The sequence below is a fragment of the Mastigoproctus giganteus genome, chromosome 9 (assembly GCF_048544385.1).
Source record: "Mastigoproctus giganteus isolate SK-2022 chromosome 9, ASM4854438v1, whole genome shotgun sequence".
Taxonomy (NCBI): domain Eukaryota; kingdom Metazoa; phylum Arthropoda; class Arachnida; order Uropygi; family Thelyphonidae; genus Mastigoproctus; species Mastigoproctus giganteus.
Genome location: NC_143583.1, coordinates 103,687,463 through 103,709,346, shown reverse-complemented (window position 1 = coordinate 103,709,346; position 21,884 = coordinate 103,687,463). Strand labels below are relative to the sequence as shown.

Here is a 21,884-nt window from a genome sequence, read left to right as displayed (position 1 = left end):
GTGTTGCTACTATGTGAATGGCAACCCAAAATGTCCAGTCAGTTTCTGGAAAGTTCCCCATTATAAGACATTCTGATTTATTGTCCCGCTGCACTGTTGTTTGTTATACCCATGAGTCATTATGCCTATAACATGCTCCTCCCCTCATTTTTGTTTTTCTATTGGCTCAGCTGGACAGGTATTTTGAGTTTAAGGCTCAGCTGGACAGGTATTTTGAACGAACAGAGGGGTAAAGTGGTTTTTTTTTTTTTTTTTTTTGGCTGATGCTGCATAAGCTTGCTTTCTTGCATCAAATGCCTCTACTAATGCTAATGCTAATGAGTGCTCTAATTAAAATAAAATTTAAATGTTCATAAAAGGGTTGGAGTAGACAACGAAGTGACCACTCATTGTATACTAGTAGATTGCTTACCAGGCGTGACGCTGCCATGTCGTCAAACAACAATGGTTGCAGCCCGTGGGAGGCTAAATGTAGTTATGTTCTTGTATTCTCTATCTTGTAAACTCCTCTGAACTGATGTGGTTGTCTCAGGGTACAAATAAGAGAATTTTTTACATGCTTAGCTGAGAATGCAAAAGCATGCAGTACCTCAAAATGATATTAGCGAGTATCTCAGAAGTGGATTACGTCCCCACCGCAAAGAAATTCAAGTTTTTTTTTTTTTCTAGAAAACAACAAATGAACTGAAGAGTCTTTAATATTCTTTTAGCAGCACGGTGCGCAGGTATATCAAGAAATGGAACTTGTGAAATAATGAGCACTTCAACCTACATGGACTGAAATCTGCCTTTTCCTTAAAGAATTGCAGATTATTCTCAGATGTTCCTCATTAACCACAACCACATGCATATTTTCAAGAGCAGAGTATTAGAACAGATAAAAAACAAAAATGGAAACCATAATAGGTATAAGGTAAATTCGGATCAAACGGCACCAAGGGTTTCTCCCATCTCCGCGTATGCACATTGTATTGGAAACAGAACGCTGTCAAGCCAGAGATTTAAAAGTGTGTGGGTCGTGGGTTGCGTAAGATGTTGTCATTGTTCCTCTGGCTTATTGGCCGCCGAGCCCCTATTGGGAACCGACGTTGCCCATACCCCACCACGTGGAGGCTAGCCAGGTGTTACCAGTAAGTAATACTCTGGCAGGTCCTGCCACCTACTTTCCTGGGATTGCAGTTCAAAGACCTAAAAAGAAAGAGGAAAAAAAAGGTTGAAGTGATCGCAGTTGATTTAGGTAAAATTTCGTTAGAGCGCTGCGTGGGGTTGTACGCTGAAAGGACGAGTTCTAGGAGCCTAAAAGGTCGGGCAAAATTTTGTTGTAATTTAAGTTTGGACGTGTGGGATCAACGCTGTGTAAGAGAAAGTATTGGGAGGGGAGACTGAAGACTGGGGGTGAAGTAGGAAGGAGGGGGTCGATAATGAAGGTGACCCCATTTTTTTTTTCAGTAGGGCATGCCCATGCCCCACCAGAGTGAAAATTTGGGGAGGTGAGAAGAGGTAAAACTCTCCTTCCACCAGGGGAGTTGGAAGGAAAGATCCGCTCAAGGGAGGGTGGATTAAGAGTTGCCATTAGGCCATCTCTATATCAGGGCCACCATAGTGATCCATGTCATGTCCAGTCTTGTCCATTGGGGGGACTGGAAATCCTGTCCGAGAGTCAACAGTAGTGAGGTAAGGTTCGGAGACAGTTCAGTATTCCATGGGAAAAAAACAAGTTTCTATATTTGGGCCCACTGCTGGAGTTTTCGCTGGTGGAGTGGGCCATTTGTTCCTTCAGGAGCGGAGATGTCCTGTCTGTGCCTTCCTTTGGGGTAGAGCCCCACCCATGAACGTCACATTTGTTCCGATTTGACGTTCACGTGAACAGGGGTTCCATGTTAGGGTCCTCGTATATGGAGAGTCCTTTTGTTATTCGCTGTTGGGATTGTGCTGTCCTCAGTTTCGATGTACAGTGGTAATATAAGCCAAGATTATGACTGTGGGAGGGTCCTTCTGTAAAAGAGTTCCTGTGCGAAGTTGGTAAAAGCATTATAGGTCTTGTTGGATTCCAAGAGGTAATGCTCTTAGTCCTTTGGATTAAAGTGTATTTTGGTAATTAAAACACATCTTAGGTCTCCACAGATTGGGCAAATGCTCCCAGGTCTCTGGGAGCATAGCGTAGGGGGTTATCTGTTAATCCCATTGTTATTAACTTTCCTCTGATGGTCCCATGCCCAGTGAGTTATTTGGTTTTGGTTTTTTTTTTTTTTTTTGGAGCATTAGCAACTAAGGCCATATTGCTCTGGGGATATGCCGTGGTCATTCCCTGACCTTTCCGCATCCTCCATATTTGGTGGTCACGGGCTTGAACCCCGGTTTAATCAAGAAGTGTGCTACGCACTGCTGCTCCTACCCACCTGGCTACGGAGGCGCCGCCCAGTGAGTAGGTATGAAGACAGTAGGCCTGGGGAAAGCCAGACCGGCATTTCTGAATGAGTTTTTCTGAGGTCTGGAATAAATTTTTTGGTAATTGCACCCTTTGTGCTGTCATTCCAGCATTGCTGCCAGAGGTCATGTAAGTATTCGGTTAAACGTCGATTTTCCATTTTGTGGTTGTTTGCTGTGTTTGAGGTGAGGTCTCGGAAGGTGGCAGTCTTTCCTTTGGTCAGGTTGCCAGACCAGACTACCTCCAAATCCAGGGGGAAAGCCTCCCCTAGGGCCTGCAGGGTGTGGGTGCTGACTATGCAGCAAACTCAAGAAGCTGTCAGTAATATTGTCCTCTGGACAGTGTCAAGCTTCTGTTGATTGCAGACCATTGTGGTCTTGTTGTACCAGACTGGAGCGGCATATGTAATAGCGGGTAGAAAGACCGTCTTGTAGAATAGACTGAGGATTCTCATTTTGAGTCCCCAGTCTTTCCTGGTAATTCTGGCGAACAGTGAAGCATAGCTTTTAATTTTCCTCTGCAGGTACTTGAGGTGCAGTTTAAAAGTAAGGTTATTATCTAGCAGGAGCCCCAGGTATTTAAGCTGGGTATCCATTCGAACTGTTTTATTTTGAATCTTTACCTGTAATCTTTATCTTTGGATGCAGATGTCCCTTTAGGAAGACTGAGCAGGTTTTAGCGGCAGAGATTTGTAGGTTGTGTTGAGTTGCCCATTCCTGTAGGGTTTCGAGGGCTCTGTTTTCTGAAGCTTCCAGTTGTGTCCTGCTACCTGCAGCAAGCATCAAGGCCAGGTCATCAGTATAAGCCAAACAAACCATAATGGAAACCATAATAATTATTTCTCGAAAATGAACCACCATCCTCCCTCTAACGTAATCTTGAACTCAGAGGTGTAGCAATGGGGGAAGTTTCCCTGGGCGCCGAGCTTTGGGGGGGGGAACTGAAGGAATTATATATCACATTCAAGGGCACCAGGATCAAGTTACCCACAGGCATTGACGATCCTCGCTAAGCTACTGCTTGAACCCACCCACACAATTTAAGTCTAATCCTACAACATTGAAAACTATTCTCTTTCTGTGAATATCTTTACCCTCAAGTACAACTATGAGTGCTCCCAGGAGATCATAACTTGAGTTTTGATTCAAAAAATTCTTATTTTGATAGTACAGTACAGAACATATACATTTATCCCCAGGGGCTCACATCTGGTGAGTATGGGCTAGGCACACCCAGGGTCCTCAGCTGGATATCATCATTCTTCTCTTTTCTTTCTTGGTGATTCCCTTCTCCTTCTCTCTCTCTACCAGGGTAATAGGGAATTTTTTTTTTTTTTTTTTTTTTTTTGGCCAGTGCAGCATAAGCCTCTGGCTTCCTTGCACCATATGGCTAATAATAATAATATTGCTTTTTGATTTTGTTTTTCCCATCACACCAACGATTTTGTTTTGCCATCACACCAAACTGACTCAATATTGTCTGGCCACCCAAGTCCACTGGATGCACTGCTTTCGATTTTGTATGCTTCTTAACTAAAAGCATAACACCTCTGCTCCTCCTGTCCTGTCTATTCTTTCTGTACACATTGTACTTGCCATATTCAAATGCTGCATCCCTTAATATATGAGTGACACCATAACTCCAATACCTGCATTTGGTGATTTAACCAGTACATCAAATTTATCAGATTTATTTACTATGCACCTAGTATTTGTGCACTTATGAAGGTCTTGAAGTTCCTGACACCTTGCTTTGTTAATGTTATATTTTTACAAGTATAAATATGTTAGGTAGGACCATAGTAGCTAACAGGCACAATAGGCACTATGCCTAGAGTCTGAAAACTAGATGGCATACAATATATATATTTTTTATTTATTTTTTTTTTATTTGTATGATAAAACTGTAACAAAGATGTCGTCAATAAATTTATATATAACAGGACTGGGCACAGTGTATACACAATCATATCAATGGCAATTTTTTTTTCTTTATAAAGTAAAAGGAATTAACACAGTGAACTTTGGGATTTTGTAAGGAAAGATAAGCATTATTGTCCTATGATTGATCAGAGATAATTTCTCATCTTTACCTTTGAAAAGGAACACTACCTTCACAATTAGTTCCCAAGATGGCATGCTGCATGCTTAGAGAAATGTAAATGATTATTGTAAAAATGTGCACATATAATGGTATTAAACTGTTTCCTTCACTTTAAACTTTTTTAATTTGTAAAAACAAAAGATAAGAACATTACAATCAGCACAGTGATGAAATCAGCTGTTAAGTCCTTTACATAATTTTTTGGTACTGAAAAAAAATTATTCATTCAAAATAATTTTGATCACCCATCTACCCATAAAAATGCATCTGACAGTGTAGTGCCTTGAGCCTACATGGACATTAATCTGCACCTGATGGTAAAAACTCAAATTTTCAAACCTTTGTACAGAAAAGGTTTGCTCTTTGTTAAGATTCTGTCAAAGTTTGCTCTTTGTTAAGATTCTTAAACAGTACATCATATTGAATTATTTGCCAGTGTAATGCTTAGTCTGTTGTGACATAACAAACAGAAATGAGGGTAAAGGTATGTTGTAGGCCAAATGAATGTGATGAGTATAATGAAGAGCTATATAGACAAACCAAGTGGGCCAGTGAATCATAATCTCTTATTGTTGGGGGAATTTTAACTTAACATTTAATATTAACCGTATGGTGTAATGAAGCCCTGGGCTTTTTCTGCACTGCCAAAAAAAAAAATTAAATAAAAAATAATAATAATAAACACTTATTTGACTCCCTCCTCGTGTAGGTATCTATTCCGCTTAGCTTTAAATTTCCCCAAGCTGTCAGACTCGATCACCCACGGAGGCAACTTTTTCCAATAATAGACAACTCACTGGCTAAAAGAAAACTTCCTATAGTGCAATCTAAATTCTCCCCCTCATGTAATTTGAATGGGGGAGGGAGAATTTCAATTTACAGAATATTCATGGATTTACTGGATAACTGTTCTATACCAGTATGTTAGAGAGGCAACAAGAGAAAGCAGTACCCTTGTGTACTAAGAATCTTCTGTAATCACCTTTGCAGATTAAGTCACTGCTGGTAATTTATTTTCAGTGCTACTAACTGATCTTGTCTAATGCTAAAAAGGTAAGTGTTAAAAAAAAATAATCAGAATTTAGGCTTTATATACCATCTAAGTGATATTATTTAAAGTTTAGACCTAAATGGATGTTAGGTGAACTGATGAGATTAGTGGCAGAGAAGAAAAATGCATGAGATAATGTATAAATTATCGAGGATACAGAAGCATAAACCAGTCAGAAATCAAGTTACTTACTAAAGGAGGTTGAGATATATATTAAGTCAAATCAAAATTTGCACTTTTTAATTTCAACTACTGCATTAAAATACTCTGCACGTCTATAGTATTGTAATGCTAAGGCAAATAATGAGAACGTTTTGACTAAGATTGCAAAGAATTTTTTGCTTAATATTAGCTGGAAAGGGGATGAATCACTTTGATCCATTGGACACGAATGGCTTATTGATGATGATGGTTAGTGAAAAATTAATAAATATTTTGCACCTACATTCACTTGCGAAGGAGTTTTTATAATGATGGAGGTACCAGAAGTATACTTTAGTAGTAGTAGTGACAAATGATGCAAGAAAGCAAACTTATATAGCATCACCCAAAAAAAACTACACACTTCACCCATCCATACTCTCCAATAATTTATATAGTTCTTTGAATTTATTTAAACTACCCACTTCCACAACAACAACAGATGGAAGCCTGTTTTGACAATCAACTACCCAAATCTAATTTGACATTAAATGATTTTATAATAACTGAAAGGAACTTGAAGATAAATTGTCAAAGATAAAAGTAAACAGAGCATCTGAAGCTGAGGGAATCTATCCAGTTATATTAAAAAGAAGCAGCAGAAGAAGTGAGCAAACATTTTAGCCATAAATGAGAGAGCATCTTTGGATTCAGTGGATGGCTCTCCTATTCATAAAGAGGATCAGTGGGTGAAGTGAGTAATTACAGACCTGTTAAGTATGCCTTCTTTTTCTAGCAAAATAAAGGATTCTGTGGTTAAAGAAGTGATTTGCAGCATAGCTTTATTAAGCAAAGATCTTGTTTGATCAATCAGACTAGCTACTGTGGAACTAGTACAATGGAACTGAATGCAGAAAACAAATTTTTTAATATGAAATACTTTGATTTCAGTAAAGCTTTTGATACTGTACTACATGAACGACTGATATACAAATTGCAGCAGTGTGGCATTGGTGGAAAGTTACTACTATGGATAAAGGTATGATTGGGTGGCAGGAAACAGATTGGTTATTAATGCCATTGCTGTTTCATGGTTTAGGCCCTTAATTTTTTTTAATATCTGTTAACAATATTGATTAAAGCATATTGACTTGAACAGAGAAGTGGCAGCTATGTTTTAATGCAGCAGAATGCAGGGTCTTGCACTTTGGAAATAGCAACTGTAAAGTAACTTATACACTTGATGAGGATTGAATTAAAAACAGGAAGAATTGGATCTGGGAGTTATGATTATGGTGGACATGAAGTTCTCTGAGCAGTGTAGACAGGCAGCCAGGAATGCTAACGTTGTTCTATTAACGATTTATTGAACAAGTATCCTGTAGAACAATAGGGAAGTCTTAATTCCACTGGATGAGGAAATTATAAGCCCGTACTGTATCCAAGTATAGATCTCACATAAAATAAGACATTGAGCTTCTTGAAAAGGTCTAAAAACAGATACCTGCATAGTGAGAACTACAACAAGATTGACTGTATGAGGAAAGACTAATTATCTGGGTTACAGAGCTTGGCAGCCAGGTAGGCACCTTAGAGAGAAAATCTCAGTAAAGTCTATCAAGTTCTGAGGGGGAGGGTATAGTAAAATAAACAAAGGCAAAATTTTTACTATTATAAAGGATCCTAGAACTAGCAGCCATAAATTCAAATTATGGGGGTGAGATTTAGGACTGGATTGCAGGAAGTTTTATTTTAGCCAGTGAGTTGTAGATTACTGGAACTTTCATGGGTGGTGCTGACAGCTTGCAGAACTTCAACTGATAGTTGTTTATGTGAGGATGGAGCACATAATTAGTCTATTTTTTTATTTACTTTATTTAAATATTTTCTTTTATTTTTATATCTTTCTCTATATTAATTCTTATTCGTGATTTATTTATATATTATTATTTTTATTGTTTTATTATTATAGTGTTATTATTTTATTTATTATTATTTTATATTATTATATTTGGTTGGTGCAGCAAAGCCTTCAACTTCCTTGAACTATATGGCTAGTATTAATATTATTATTATTAATATTACCAGCCATATAGTGCAAGGAAGCCTGCTTATGCTGCACCAGCCAAAAAACATTTCTGAGTTACCCTGAGAGAGAGAGAGAGGTAGAAGGGAATCACCAAGAAAGAGAAGAATTATGATATCCAGCTCAGGACCCTGGGTGTGCCAAGCCCATACTCACCAGATGTAAGCCCCCTGGGGTTATCAAGTTCAATATCTGTTTGCTTGTGACACAAACGTTGGCAGGGTGGTTAATGAATAGTAGTAAGGACATGCAACTCCAACAAGACCTGGAAAAATTAGAAAATGAGCCCAAAGAAGGCAGTTGAGGTTTAGCATTGTTAAGTGTGAGGTACATTTGGGTAGTAATAATCCCAGAATAACTTACCATTTGGTTGTACCAAACACATGGGTGGAGAATGAAAAAGACCAAGGGGTAATTGTACAGTCTGACATGAAGCTCTCTGAACAGTGCAGTTCATGGGGCCCTGTCGATGATATCAGCATTACTAGAGGCATACGGAGAATCCCTTCAGCATTGAACTTGCTCAAACCATTCAAGGCCTTATATATATCTCAACCAGATCACCTCACACATGCCTAGTCTCCAGACTCTGCAATTTGAAGAACTTAAGCCTTTCTTGGTAACAGCAACCATTTGTCCTACTCACTAATCTAGTTGCCCTTTTCTTCATTCATTCCAGCAGCTCTAAATCTTTCCCAAAAATGAGGTCTCAACACCTGTATGCTGTATTCAAGATGTGGCCTGACCATTGCCTTATACAAAAGGATAATCACCCCCTCATCTCTGCCAGAAAAATTCTTATATATCATTGACAAGATCCCATGAGCTGCTCTGGAAGCCCCCGTCACCACCAAATACAGAGGATGCGGAAAGGTCAGGGAATGACCACCGCATATCCCGGAGCAATATGGCCTTAGTTGCTAATGCTCCTAAAAACCAAATAACAAACAAACAAATAAAGCTCTGGAAGCCTGTCTGCACTGTTCAGAAAACTTCATACCTGACTGCACCATTACCCCAAGGTCCTTTTCATTCTCCACTACCTTGAGTGTAGTACTGCACAGTTAGTATGTTACTCTGGATTTACTGCTACCCATATGCAGCACTTTGCATTTTTCAATGTTAAACTTCAGTTGCTGCCTCTCAGCCCATCTGCTCAGCTTTTCCAGATTCTGTTGAAGTAGCATACCATCCTTACTGTCATTAACAACCCTACCAATGTTTCTATCGTCTGTAAAGTTGGACGTTAAGCATGATATATACGTTAAGCATATCTTCAATATCATATATAGATAATATAGATACAGAAAACAACAATGGGCTCAATACCGAACCATGGGGGATACCACTAATAACATTAGTCCAAAAAGAGCAGTGTCCATTGATTACCACTCTGTCTTCTCCAATTGAACCATCCCATCCCTTTATCAATAGCAACAACTTGCCTTTAATGCCATACTGCTCCAACTTGTATAGTAGTTTTCCATGTGCAATAGTATCAAAAGCTTTCCTAAAATTCATGTATGTGATATCAAAATTATTTTTTGCATTCAATTCCTTCACGAACACAACATAGTATCCAATCAAATTGGTCAAACAAGATTTCCTCTTAATAAACCCATGCAGTGTCTGAACTATAACTGCAGTCTCATCTAGATGATCCTGCACTGCTGTTTAACTAGTGTCTCCATTATTTTCCTGAAACAGAAGTTAAACTAATAGGTCTGTAATTACTTGTCACCTTTCGATCCTCTTTTTTGAAATGGGGATACATTTCCACATCTCCAGTCTGTGGGAACGTCCCCTGAGTCCAAGAATGCTCTCAAAATCATGGCTAAGGGTCTGCTTATTTCCTTTGCTGCCTCCTTTATTATGCTTACTTCCTTTCTTACTGCTTACTTCCTTTGCTGCCTCCTTAATTATAACTTTATAGATCTCATCCACCACAGGTGCCATAAGAAAGGCACCACAGGTGCCTTTCTTATGTTTAACTTCAATTTCTCCTCCACTTTGCTCTCAGTTATTACAGAATTGTTTAATCCCTCATCCAAGTTTCTTGCAATGACCGACCTTTGATGATATAATGCAACCTGATGCACAAGGCCTGTTTTCTAACGTTTAATCCCTGTTAGAGTTTGATGAGCTTTTGTCCTCCACTTCCCTATAGATATTCGGGCGCCTCCGTAGCCAGGTGGGAAGGAGCAGCAGTGCGTAGCACATGCTTCTTGATTAGACCGGGGTTCGAGCCCATAACCACCAAATACGGAGTATGCGGAAAGGTCAAGGAATGACCACTGCATATCCCAGAGCAATATGGCCTTAGTTGCTAATGCTCCTAAAAACCAAATAACAACAACCTATAGATATTCCTCATGTGTGAATGTAGATGCAAAATACTCATTCACTTTGTCAGTTACGTGAGCAGAATCATCGACAATCGAACTATCAATATTAAGTTGACCAATCTGATCCAATCGCTTTCTTCTAGAGTTTACATAAGTAAAGTCGTTTTTACTGTTTTTCTTTTCACTCTTTGCCAAAGTTTTGTCGCAATCTGCCTTTCCTTGCCTAACCTCCTCTGTGACTTGATTACAGACTATCTTATATCTATCATAGGCATCTGTGTCTCCTGATAATTTATATGCATCCCATGCATTTTTTCTTCTCTGCTCTGAATTTATCTTACATCCATTTAGACCTAAACCTCAAAGATTATTTCTTAGTTGACTGAAAAGCCTAGTAGCTTCCAAGGTTAATTCCTTGAATGCTTCCCATTTAGAATTTGCTGTTGGTAACATCATCAGTTGGTCCCACTGTATAGAATTTAAAAAACTGTTTGAGATCACTGTAGTCACCTTTATGAAAGCAAAAATCCTTCCTTTTGCTCCTGATGGTAGTTACATCTTTGAGTAAATACCACGTCAGTACACTGTGATCACTGCCACTTCGTTGTTCTTTTATCTGCATATTCTTAATGCATGAATAATCACTGCTGATAATCAGATCAAGGGTATTACTCCCTCTGGTTGCCTCTCGAACAAGCTGCTGTAGAAAACACTCAGCCAGTAAATCCACAAAAGTCTTGCTAGTGTGCAAGTGACCAACCCACAAGTTCCAGTCTATATCTGGGAAGTTAACCCCAGGGGCTCACATCTGGCGAGTATGGGCTTGGCACACCCAGGGTCCTGAGCTTGATATCATCATTCTTCTTTTCCTTGGTGATTCCCTTCTACTTCTGACTCTTGTGTTCTCTCTCTCTCTCCCTCTCTCTCTCTCAGGGTAACTCTGAATTATTATTTTTTTTCTTTTTGGCTGGTGCATCCAAAGCCTCAGGCTTCCTTGCAGCCTATGGCTAATGATGATGATGAAGTTAAAATCTCCCATCATAAGACAATCTGATTTACTGGCCCACTCTATTTCTCTGTACAGTTGCTTGTTGTACTCATCGGTCATTAGGCCTATTACACACTCCTACTCTAAATTTTGCTTTCCCATTGCTTATGTCACAACAAACTGACTCAATACTGCAGTGTCCACCCATGTCAACTGGATGCACTTCTTTAGATTTTATCTGTTTCTTAACTATCCGCATCACTCCCTCCTCTCCTTATATCCTTTTTGTGCACATTGTACTCCCTAAATTCCAATTCTGCATTTATTATTTCTATGTGACACGGCGCCTCCGTAGCCAGGTGGGAAGGAGCAGCAGTGCGTAGCACACGCTTCTTGATTAGACCGGGGTTCGAGCCTGTCACCACCAAATACGGAGGATGCGGAAAGGTCAGGGAATGACCACCACATGTCCTGGAGCAATATGGCCTTAGTTGCTAATGCTCCTGAAAACCAAAATAACAACAACAACATAACTATGTGACACCACGTCTCTGATATCCCAGCAATATCTGCTTTGATTTCTTGACCAGTACCTGAAATTCATGAAATTTATTTACTATACTCCTAGCATTGGTGTACATGCACCTCTTGGTTAACCTCTTACTTACTTAGCACCTCTTACTCTTTGTTACCCTAACACAGCCCACCCTTTAAATTTAAGTGTATCCCCATCCCTGTAGAAACAATATATATCTGAATTTTGCTAGTAGGCAAAAAGAGGTGATTTATACTGTTTTATAAGGAAGTGCTTAGGCTGTGTCATGAATACTTTATACAGGTTTGGAAGCCTCATTTTAAGAAAGATGTAGGTCTGTTGGAACGATGCAGAGAAGTTTTCGTTTTAAGAGGGTCATTTTTAAAAGTAATTCACCGGAAGTTATTTCTCTATTTTTATTATTTAAATCTTTAATGGAATTATGGTTTAAACTGGAAAAGGTATGCATAACCTGTCACAGGATGTCATGACCGTTAGAGAAATTGTCACTGACAGTTCACATGTGAGTTATGGCCACTTTCCTTGTACTTCCTTATTGCAGGTATGCAAACTTTTGGAGAGAGAGAGAGAGAGAGACTATACACTATTAGAGCTTCTGTTCCTGATATGTTGGTTGTTAACCAGGCAGAAATGCCTATTGACAAAAGCTGCAAATTAAATGAAAATGCCTGTAATTGCAGATGATTATAAAAGAATAGGTGGATCAGGACCAGGGTAATCTGCCAGGGGGCAAAGGTTGATGATGTTGTAGAGCAGATATCATCTTTTAAGGGCACAAAAAGTGATATTGTTGTACACAGTAGCACTAATGATATTAAGAGTAGAAAACCGGCGGAATTACTTAACAAGTACACATCAATGATGAAAAGAAGCCACGAGTTATGGTTGAATTTGAAAGTGTCTGCAATTTTGCCCAGACACGATAGGAAGGAGTATATGATGAGAGCCTTAATGATCAATTCGGCCCTGGAGAGATTGTGCAAGGCTCAAGGGGTAGAATTTTTCTCAGCCTAGTCAGTGCTTGTTAACAGGAGAGATTGCTTCTACAGGGATTGGATACACTTAAATAGAAAGGGTGCAAGAATATTTGCTGATGCTATTGAGGCAGTGTTAGGTGGGCTGGAAAACATCTAGCTTGGAGGGGATACATGGACTAATAGATTAACAGTAGCTGCTGGCACAGGTGAAAGTGATTCTTGCACTCCTTCTATTTGAATGAGCAGCAGCTTGGAACACAAGGTGTGGGGGGATTTCAAAGACTGCTGGGAGTCATTGCGGAACAAGTAAATACATGGGTTGTGTTAGGGTAACTAAGAATAGGAACAGGTGCATGTATACTTGCCTGTACACCAATGCTAGGAGTTTGTAAATAAATTTGCTAGTAAATTTATTTACAAATAAATTAAAATGCCTGTACCAATGCTAGTAAATAAATTTGAGGTATTGCTCAAAACATCAAAGGCAGATATTGTTGGGATATCAGAGACGTGGTGTCACACAGATATAAGGAATGCAGAAATGGAATTTGGGGAGTACAAAATGTACAGGAAGGATAGACAAGATAGGAAAGGAGGAGGGTTATGCTATTAGTTAAGAAATACATAAAATCCAAGGAAGTACAGCCAGTCGACATGAGTGAACAGAGCAGTGTCAGGTCAGTTTGGTGTGATATTAGCACTGGCAAAGCAAAATTGAGAGTAGAAGTGTGTTATAGAGTCCTAGAGTACTGTGTACAGGTCTGGAGGCCCCATTTTAGGAAGGATGTAGAGTTGCTAGAATGAGTACAAAGAAAGGCAACAAGATTGGTGAGGAGAACAAAGCAGTGCTCTTACCAAGAAAGGCTTAAATTCTGCAAATTGCAGCACCTGGAGAGTAGTCACCTGCAAGGTGATCTGGTTGAGGTGTGTAAGGCTTTGAATGGGTTGAGCAAGCTGAATGCTGATGGAATTCTTCCTCTTGCTCAGATTAAGAACCTGAGGGGGGCATAGATTCAAATTGAGGAAAGACAGTTGTAGAATAGATGTGCGGAAATTTGCATTTAGCCAGCAGGTGGTTGATTGGTGGAGCAAACTTCCATCTTTTGTTGTGGAAGTTGTGCTGCATAAGTTTGCTTTCTTGCATCGTACGCCTCTACTGATGCTAATGCTAATAGGCCTAATGACTCTGAGTATAATGCTAAAGAATTATTTAATTTAAAATTCAAATGTTATTATGTTTTATTTATTTTTATATTGTTAAATTGTGCTTCCATGTAAATTTTAGTGAACAACTGTAAAAATTTTCAGAGAGAAGAAGATTTAAGTATTAGTCATCATGCAGATAATACACTGAAAAGTTTTTGCAAGTGGCAGAAATTTGTAAATCCTAAAGATGAAACCCATCCAAACCATCACGATGTTGCCATCTTACTCACTAGGTATGGATTGTGGTAAGCAGTCATTTTTATTTTAATTTTAAATTGTTGAGATAGTGCTGCAAAACTATTCTTAATTAGGTTTTTAAAAGGTGGAAATCAGTTTTCTTGCTCTAATTTTTTATAGAATGGGTAATAGAACAAGAGATTCTGTGTAGAGAAAAACCACAGATTAAATCAAATTGTAGCATTAGCTTTATATCAATGATATTCTCTATTAACATGAAGTTAGTGCTAAATGTTGTGTTTTGCATTTACTAAAATATGTACTTATTGAATCAAATCTTGTTTTGTAATTAAATTTTTAATACAGAAACTTCGTAAAGCAGGAATAGTTTAATTTTTTTATTACTTAATGTTCTTGGAAATAAATATTTTTCTGCTTGCAGTCTTTACTAGTTTGAGGTTTTAATACAGACTGAAAATCTGAAATGCAGCTGCCCAAAAAATTGGAATGACTAACCCAAAATCTGGGCATTTTTTAATGTTTTTTCCACCCCAAAAACAGACCATTTCAAATCAATCCAAAACTTTTTTTTGAATAGCACTGACAACAACATTTAACTTTAATGCCTTTGAAAACTCCATCAGTAACTTTGTACCTATACATTTATTTTTGGCAAATAGACTATTGATTATTTATTTATTATTCTTTATATTAGTTAAATGTTTACTATTCTCTAAAGTGTGGGAGAGGACCATATCTGGGACATATCATTTGCATTGCATAGGAATAAAACTTGCAGAACAAAATTGCTTGATGGCTCATGGAAAGTTTTTCCCAGCTGTTTATTATGGTTGTATTCAGTGGTGAGCTGTGAATATTTTAACAATGTGCTCGCACTTTTGCCGACTTTTTGATGTGAAACATCTTTTGTTGGGGGGGGGACCTACCGAGTAAATCTGATCAGTCACGGAAGTGACGTCATCCGAGGAATCTGCCAGAGGTGCTTCCCATACTCAGACCTCTAGTCTGTGTGTCGCATGATCCACTCACTAGTAGATCATGCGACACATTTTTCATGACCAGTACGATATTTCGAGTTCTAACCTTTTGGAAGTTTGAATAGTATGACATCACAATCATTACTTCCTTCAGTTGCAAATACTTGCAATAGTATGATTGCATACTACTACTTACTGCAGTAGTATGATTGCAAATACTTGCAATCATACTACTGCAGTAAGTATGATTGCAAGTATTTGTCATATGACTGCAACAATACAAAGAATTGTCAACAATTTCTTATTTTTGTCTCGCATTTTCGCATACGCAGCTGTTCAGCTAATATTCCATTATTAGGTGCCCTGACATACTTGCTACTGCAAAGTATACGTCTCTTACTTTAGTTATCATAAATCCATTGTATATTATCTTCCAGAAATTATGGAAATTTGTGAATGATCAATAAAATATTTACAATACAAAATCTCCTTTATTTCGTAATCAATATATACAAATCAAAATATCTAAAAGAAATGCGAAACATGGTTTTATGTATGGTAGATGGTTTTATGTGAAACATAAAACCATTATGTTTTACAGTTTTCACAGTTTTATGTGAAACATAAAACCATCTACGTACTCGGCAGACGCGCAACTTTTTTTTTACAACTAGGGAAATATAATGGATACATACATTTTTTTCACAATAAAATTTTAATATTGCGAATAAAAAAATAACATGAAAATATTTCCCATATCACAAATAACTAATTATCACAAAACATTCTAGAATATAAAAACAAATATTATATAAAAAACAAACTGCTTATATTTGTTAATATTTGTTTTCGATCTTCTTCTTTGCTCGATAGCTGAGCTATTATTACGGAGGAATGATTTGACATAATGATCCGGATCAAAAGAAGCAATGGTTTTCCATTTAGATGTATGGGAATCATAATCTGCAACGTGTTTAATTGTCACAATATTATTCATTCATTTATTCACACAATATTATTCATTATGCTGAAAGCTTGCTCAGCTTCAGCACTACTAATCGCAATGGTTTCAAAGATATTTCTGGCTTTCTTAATTGAAAAGGGAATTTCACTCAATTTTAAAGATAAATTGTCTTCAACAAAATCTCTAAAATCATTAATTTTTATTTTATAACATTTTCTACACAGTGAACGCTTTGATGAAATTTCAAAATCTGCCAAGATTTCATCTTCGTAAAGTTTATATAATATCTTAGTTGCCTTAAGCCCCCTCCTACGTTGCAACTGTCACTAGTTCTTCGAATATTGTGCAAAATGTCAGAATCACACAGATATATTCACCTACTGTGAATATATCTGTGAATATATATATTTCTCCTGTCCATGTAAACATAGACAGGAGAAATTTACTGGGAGGCGTGGATCACTCACTTCTCCAAAAAAACATATACCCATTTGTCAGAGTAAAGGGGACCACAAGACACCTTGACCAGAGGCTATTATCCATGTCAGGAATCTTCTTAATCCTCTGACTGTCTATGAAAGCATATTGGCTAGCATGACTTCTCGCTATGGGACTGCATAGGTTTTAAGGACAGACACCACTAACATTGTGAAATGGTAATACCTTTCACCCTTAATTTGCACTTTCTAATTACCTAAATTGGCTGAAGGCCAGAGGTGAGAACAATGCATACAAAGTTGTCTCTCCTAATCCATTCATTACATGAAAATTTTCTTCGTTCAACGAAAACTTCTATATTTTAAATGTAATTACCAAGAGGAATTTTAAAAATTAAATCAAAAATGAAGCAATTTTAAAATACATAACTGATTGATTGCCCATTAAAATACTGGGAATGGGGCCCTGCTCGCCCCACCATAGTGTCGGCACTGGATACTCAATAACCCCACTCGCCCCACCATAGTTTCGGCACTGGATACTCAATAATTGCATCCAGGATTTCATTTGTAAAATAAACGATCGTCCCAACAATGGGCTTGCAAATTTTCAAGAAATGGGCTCTTGCGAGCCCACTATAGCTCACCACCGGTTGTATTTGTTACTCTTACCTTTCTAATTATGTACTGTATATCTGTTTAACATTTTAGTAAGTAAAACAGGTATGTATGTATGTACTGCAGGTGTTCTCAAACTTTTTAGATGTGTGGAGCCCCACATCAGAAAGAAAAAACATTCTGGAGCCTTAATAAAAAAATACACTAAAAATAGAAACTAAAAATAGAAGCAGCAGATCTTTACATATGTAACATGTACATTGACAGTCCAAGGTCACTCAGAAAAGGCCAATTTTACTTTTATGCACAGCATATTCTGATTCAATTTTTTAGAAAAAAATATTAACTAAAATTTCCTCGCAGAGCCCCAGTAACTATTGACAGAGCCCAAGGGCTCCACAGAGAATAGTTTGAAAAAAGGCTGTATTAGAGGTATTTGAACACAGCTATGGAGAATTTCTGATGTTTAAGAGCACTATCAGCCGATAACACTGTTCAGATATGTAGATATGTGTATATTTGTTTGTTTGTTTGTTTATGGGCTTTAGGGCATAAAGGCAACAAGGCCATAATGTGCCAAACTAGGGTCAAGTTAAATGCATTGATTTTATATATGTGTAGATACATGTATCCAACAAACTGTGTTAACATAGTTTGCTGGATCAATTGACACCTGCATTGCATGCTGAAAGATTATTATCTGAACTTTGCATTTGTTCTCTGAAGTGATTTTTTTGTATTGATTTTAAGTTAATTGAAGGTGCTCTTGTGATAGTCACAGAAAACTTTTCTGCAGCCACCAAAGCAATGGGGAAGTGTTTAGTGTTGACCATGTGAAGGAAAGAGGAGTCTTAAAGCCTTTACTTTTATTCCAAGAACAAAGATTTCACTTTCTGCAGCATTACAAGAGATTTTATGACGAGAGATTTCACTTTCTGTAGTGATATTGATGCTTTAGCAGTTATGGATTGGGCCACTGTGACACTAGGAAATTTCTGAGTGAGACCACTTCCCTTGCTTGTGGGTCTTGAGCAACATTGAATATGTTATTCTAAATATGTATAAATATTTATTATAGTTGTTCTTGTTTTGGGGATTTTTAGCACGCCAATGTTGTTTTTTCATAATGCATCAATGGTTTTTTGTGTATTATGTCTGTACAAGTTATGTTTACAGGTTATAAACATTTGCATGCTGAAAACTCTGAAGCTGCTGTATTACCCTAATGAATAATTCCATAAAGATATTAAAAAGGAAGATAGATAGCTTTCAGTCACCTAGTTCTTGAAGCCAATTTCTGCCTCTACTACATCAAGTTTCATTATGTCTGTATCCTCCGCATCTAACTCCTCCATCATCAAATTACCCATCGTCTTTCACTGTGTGATGATTCCTGTGGTCTGTTCTTTTGGATTATTGGCAAATTAGACAAAATTTACATTACTAATTTTTCTTATTTTCATTGTTAAAAAAATTACATTTCTGTATTTTTCAACTTGCCTGGAATGCAACTCCCGTTTTATAGTTTCTTAAATATCAGTTGTCATAATGCATCAAATTAAAAACTTTTTTTCCTTTTTTTTTTGGTCATATTTTGAGACATCGAGAAGAATATGCAGTGCCACAAATAATTCTGACTGGAAGAATTAATGGTAAGAGGAAGAAGGATATCATGGCTGGATGATTTGAAGGAATGGACAGGCAAAACTTTGGAACAGTAATTTCATGATGTTTACAACAGGTGCTGATTGCCAACTCCAGATAGGATGGCAACCTGTGAAGATGAAATATTAGTTGTGTGCAGTTTTGTCAGTCATGAGAGATTTCTGATCTTTAACTCTTGTGGTCAGCAATGGATACTTCTAGTTAATAATAAAAAGAAGAAAAAAAAAAAAAATAGGCTCCTTCAAAACATTTCCTCCGCTCTATTGTAACAGAAGTTCACTCCTGGCTTAATGGATGCCGTATATTTACAAGCATCATCCTCAGCAAAAGCTTTTTTTTATAGACCCTTCAAAATGTAGTTTAAAGGATGTGCTGTTGCATAATGGAAATAGTCATGTAGCTTAGAAATGCCATCCTGTTGAAGGAAGCATTAGCATTAGTAGAGGCATATGATTCAAGAAAGCAAGCTTATATAGCATCAGCCAAAAAAAAAAAAAAAAAACTTCCCGTTTCACCCATTCATTCACTCCAAAACTTTGTCTAGTTCAGGCTTCAATTTATTTAAGCTGTCAACTTCCACAACAACAGATGGGAGTTTGTTCCAGCAATACTGCTGGCTAAAGACAAATTTCCACACATCTATTCTACAACTGACTTTCCTCAATTAGAATTTATGCCCCCTCAGGTGTGGAATCTGAACAAGAGAAGAGGAAGAATCCCATCAGCATATGAGCTTGCTCAAACCATTCAAGACCTTGTACACTCAATTAGAACACCTCACAGGTGCCTAATCTCCAGATGCTGCAATTTGCAGAAATTATGCCTATCTTGGTAACAGCAACCCTTTGTTCCACTCCCTATTCTTGTTCTAGTAGCTCAATATCTTTCCTAAAATTAGGCCTCCAGACCTGTATGCAGTATATGGCCTGAACACTGCCTTATACAAGAGGATCCTAGGGGCTCACATCTGGGGAGTATGGGCTTGGCACACCTAGGGTCCTGAGCTAAATATCTTCATTCTTTGGTGATTCTCTTCTACTTCTGTCTCTCTCTCTCTCAGGGTAACTCGGAAATTTTTTTTGGCTGGTGCAGCATAAGGCTCAGGCTTCCTTATACTGTATGTCTAGTAATAATAATAATCACCTCCTTATACCTGCTAGCAAAATTCCTATATATCATCGACAAGACCCCATGAGACTGATATACTTTCATCAATATCATTGATAAATAAAGAAAACAAAAATTGGTCCAACATGGAGAGATAGAGAACTTCACTAATAACATTAGTCTGTGAAGAGCAGTGTCCATTAATTTCCACTCTTTGTCTTCTACCACTCAACTATCATTTTATCCGCTGTAGCAACTTGTCCTTAATGCCATACTGCTCCAACTTGTATAAGTAGTCTTCCATGTGCAACAGTATCAAAAGCTTTTCAAACATCCAAGTATATGATATCAAAATTATTTTTTCATCCAATTCCTTTGTAACCACATCATAGTATCCAATAAAATTGGTCAGACAAGACTTCCTCTTAACAGACCCATGCTCTGCCTGAATTATAACTGCAGTTTTATCTAGATGATCCTGCACTGTGGTTTAACTAGTGTCTCCACTATTTTCCCTGGAACAGAAGTTAAATTAATAGATCTGTAATTATTTGTGTTACCTTTCGATCCTCTTTTGTGAATTGGGGATACATTCGCACATCTCCAGTCCATAGGGACCTCCCTTGAGTCCAAGGATGCTCTCATAATCATGGATAAGGGGCTGCTTAGCTCCTTTGCAGCCACCTTTAATATAACTGGATAGATACCCTGGTGCCTTCCTTACACTTAACTTCAGGAATTTCTCCTTCAAGAATTTGAAGTGTTGGTCAAGACATCAAAGGCGGATATTGTTGGGATAGCAGAAACGTGGTATCACACAGATATAAGGAATGCAGAACTGGAATTTGGGGAGTACAATTTGTACAGAAAGGATAGACAGGATAGAAAGGGAGGAGGTGTTATGCTGTTAATTAAGAAAAACATAAAATCAAAAGAAGTGCACCCAGTTGATATAGATGAACAGTGCACTGTTGAGTCAGTTTGGTGTGACATAAACACTGCGAAAGCAAAAATAAGAGTAGGAGTGTGTTATAGGCCTAATGACTCGAATGAGTACAATGAACAATTATACAGAGAAATAGAGTGGGCCAGTAAATTAGAATGTCTTATAATGGGGGATTTTAACTTCCCAAATATTGACTGGAACTTGTGGGTTGGTCACTCACACAATAGTCTGACTTTTGTGGATTTATTGGATGATTGTTTTCTGCAGCAGCATGTTCGAGAGGCAACCAGAGAGAGTAATACTCTTGATCTGGTTATCAGCAGTGATCATTCATGTATTAAGAATTTGCAGATAAAGGAACCACTAGGTGGCAGTGATCACAGTGTACTGATGTGGGATTTACTTAAAGACATAATTACCATTAGGGGTAAAGGAAAGGGTTTTTGCTTTCGTAAAGGTGAGTACAGTGGTCTCAGAAAGTTTTTAAATTCTGTAGAGTGGGATAAACTGACGATGTTACCAACAGTAAATTTTAAGTGGGAAGCATTCAAGGAATTAATTGTAATACCTTTGATTTGCTAAAAGTTTCATACCTATTAAGAAATATTGTTCAAGGTTTAGGCCTAAATGGTTATCTAATGAACTAATGAGACTCGTAACAGGGAAGAAAAATGCATGGGATGCATATAAATTATCACGCGGCTCAGAAGCCTATGGCAGATATAAGCTAGTCTGTAATCAGGTCACAAAGGAGGTTAGGCAGGCGAAGGCAGATTACAAGAAATCCTTGGCAAAAGATGCTAAGAAAAACAGCAAGGATTTCTTTACTTATATAAAGTCTAAAAGGAAGGGGAGGAATCTGATTGGTCCACTTGACATCGATGGTTCGACTGTTGATGATCCTGCTCAGATAGCAAACAAACTGAATGAGTATGTTGCATCTACATTCACACATGAGGAATTATTAAGGTTTGTAAATGGCAGAAGGTTATCAAATTGTAGAAGGTACTTAATGATTTTGTAATAACTGAAAGCAAAGTGGAGGAGAAATTGTTGAAGTTAAACATAAGAAAAGCACCTGGGGTGGATGG

At 37.7% G+C, this 21,884-nt stretch overlaps 1 protein-coding gene across 1 annotated transcript in view; it reads left to right on the top strand.

The window, feature by feature from the left end:
• LOC150080606 (A disintegrin and metalloproteinase with thrombospondin motifs 6-like) overlaps positions 1-21,884 on the top strand; it is a 518,673-nt gene that overhangs the window by 198,073 nt on the left and 298,716 nt on the right. The window contains exon 6 of the mRNA XM_090381965.1: positions 13,984-14,114. Within this exon, the coding sequence (XP_090238091.1) occupies positions 13,984-14,114 (131 nt within the window). The remainder of the gene's footprint in view (positions 1-13,983; positions 14,115-21,884) is intronic.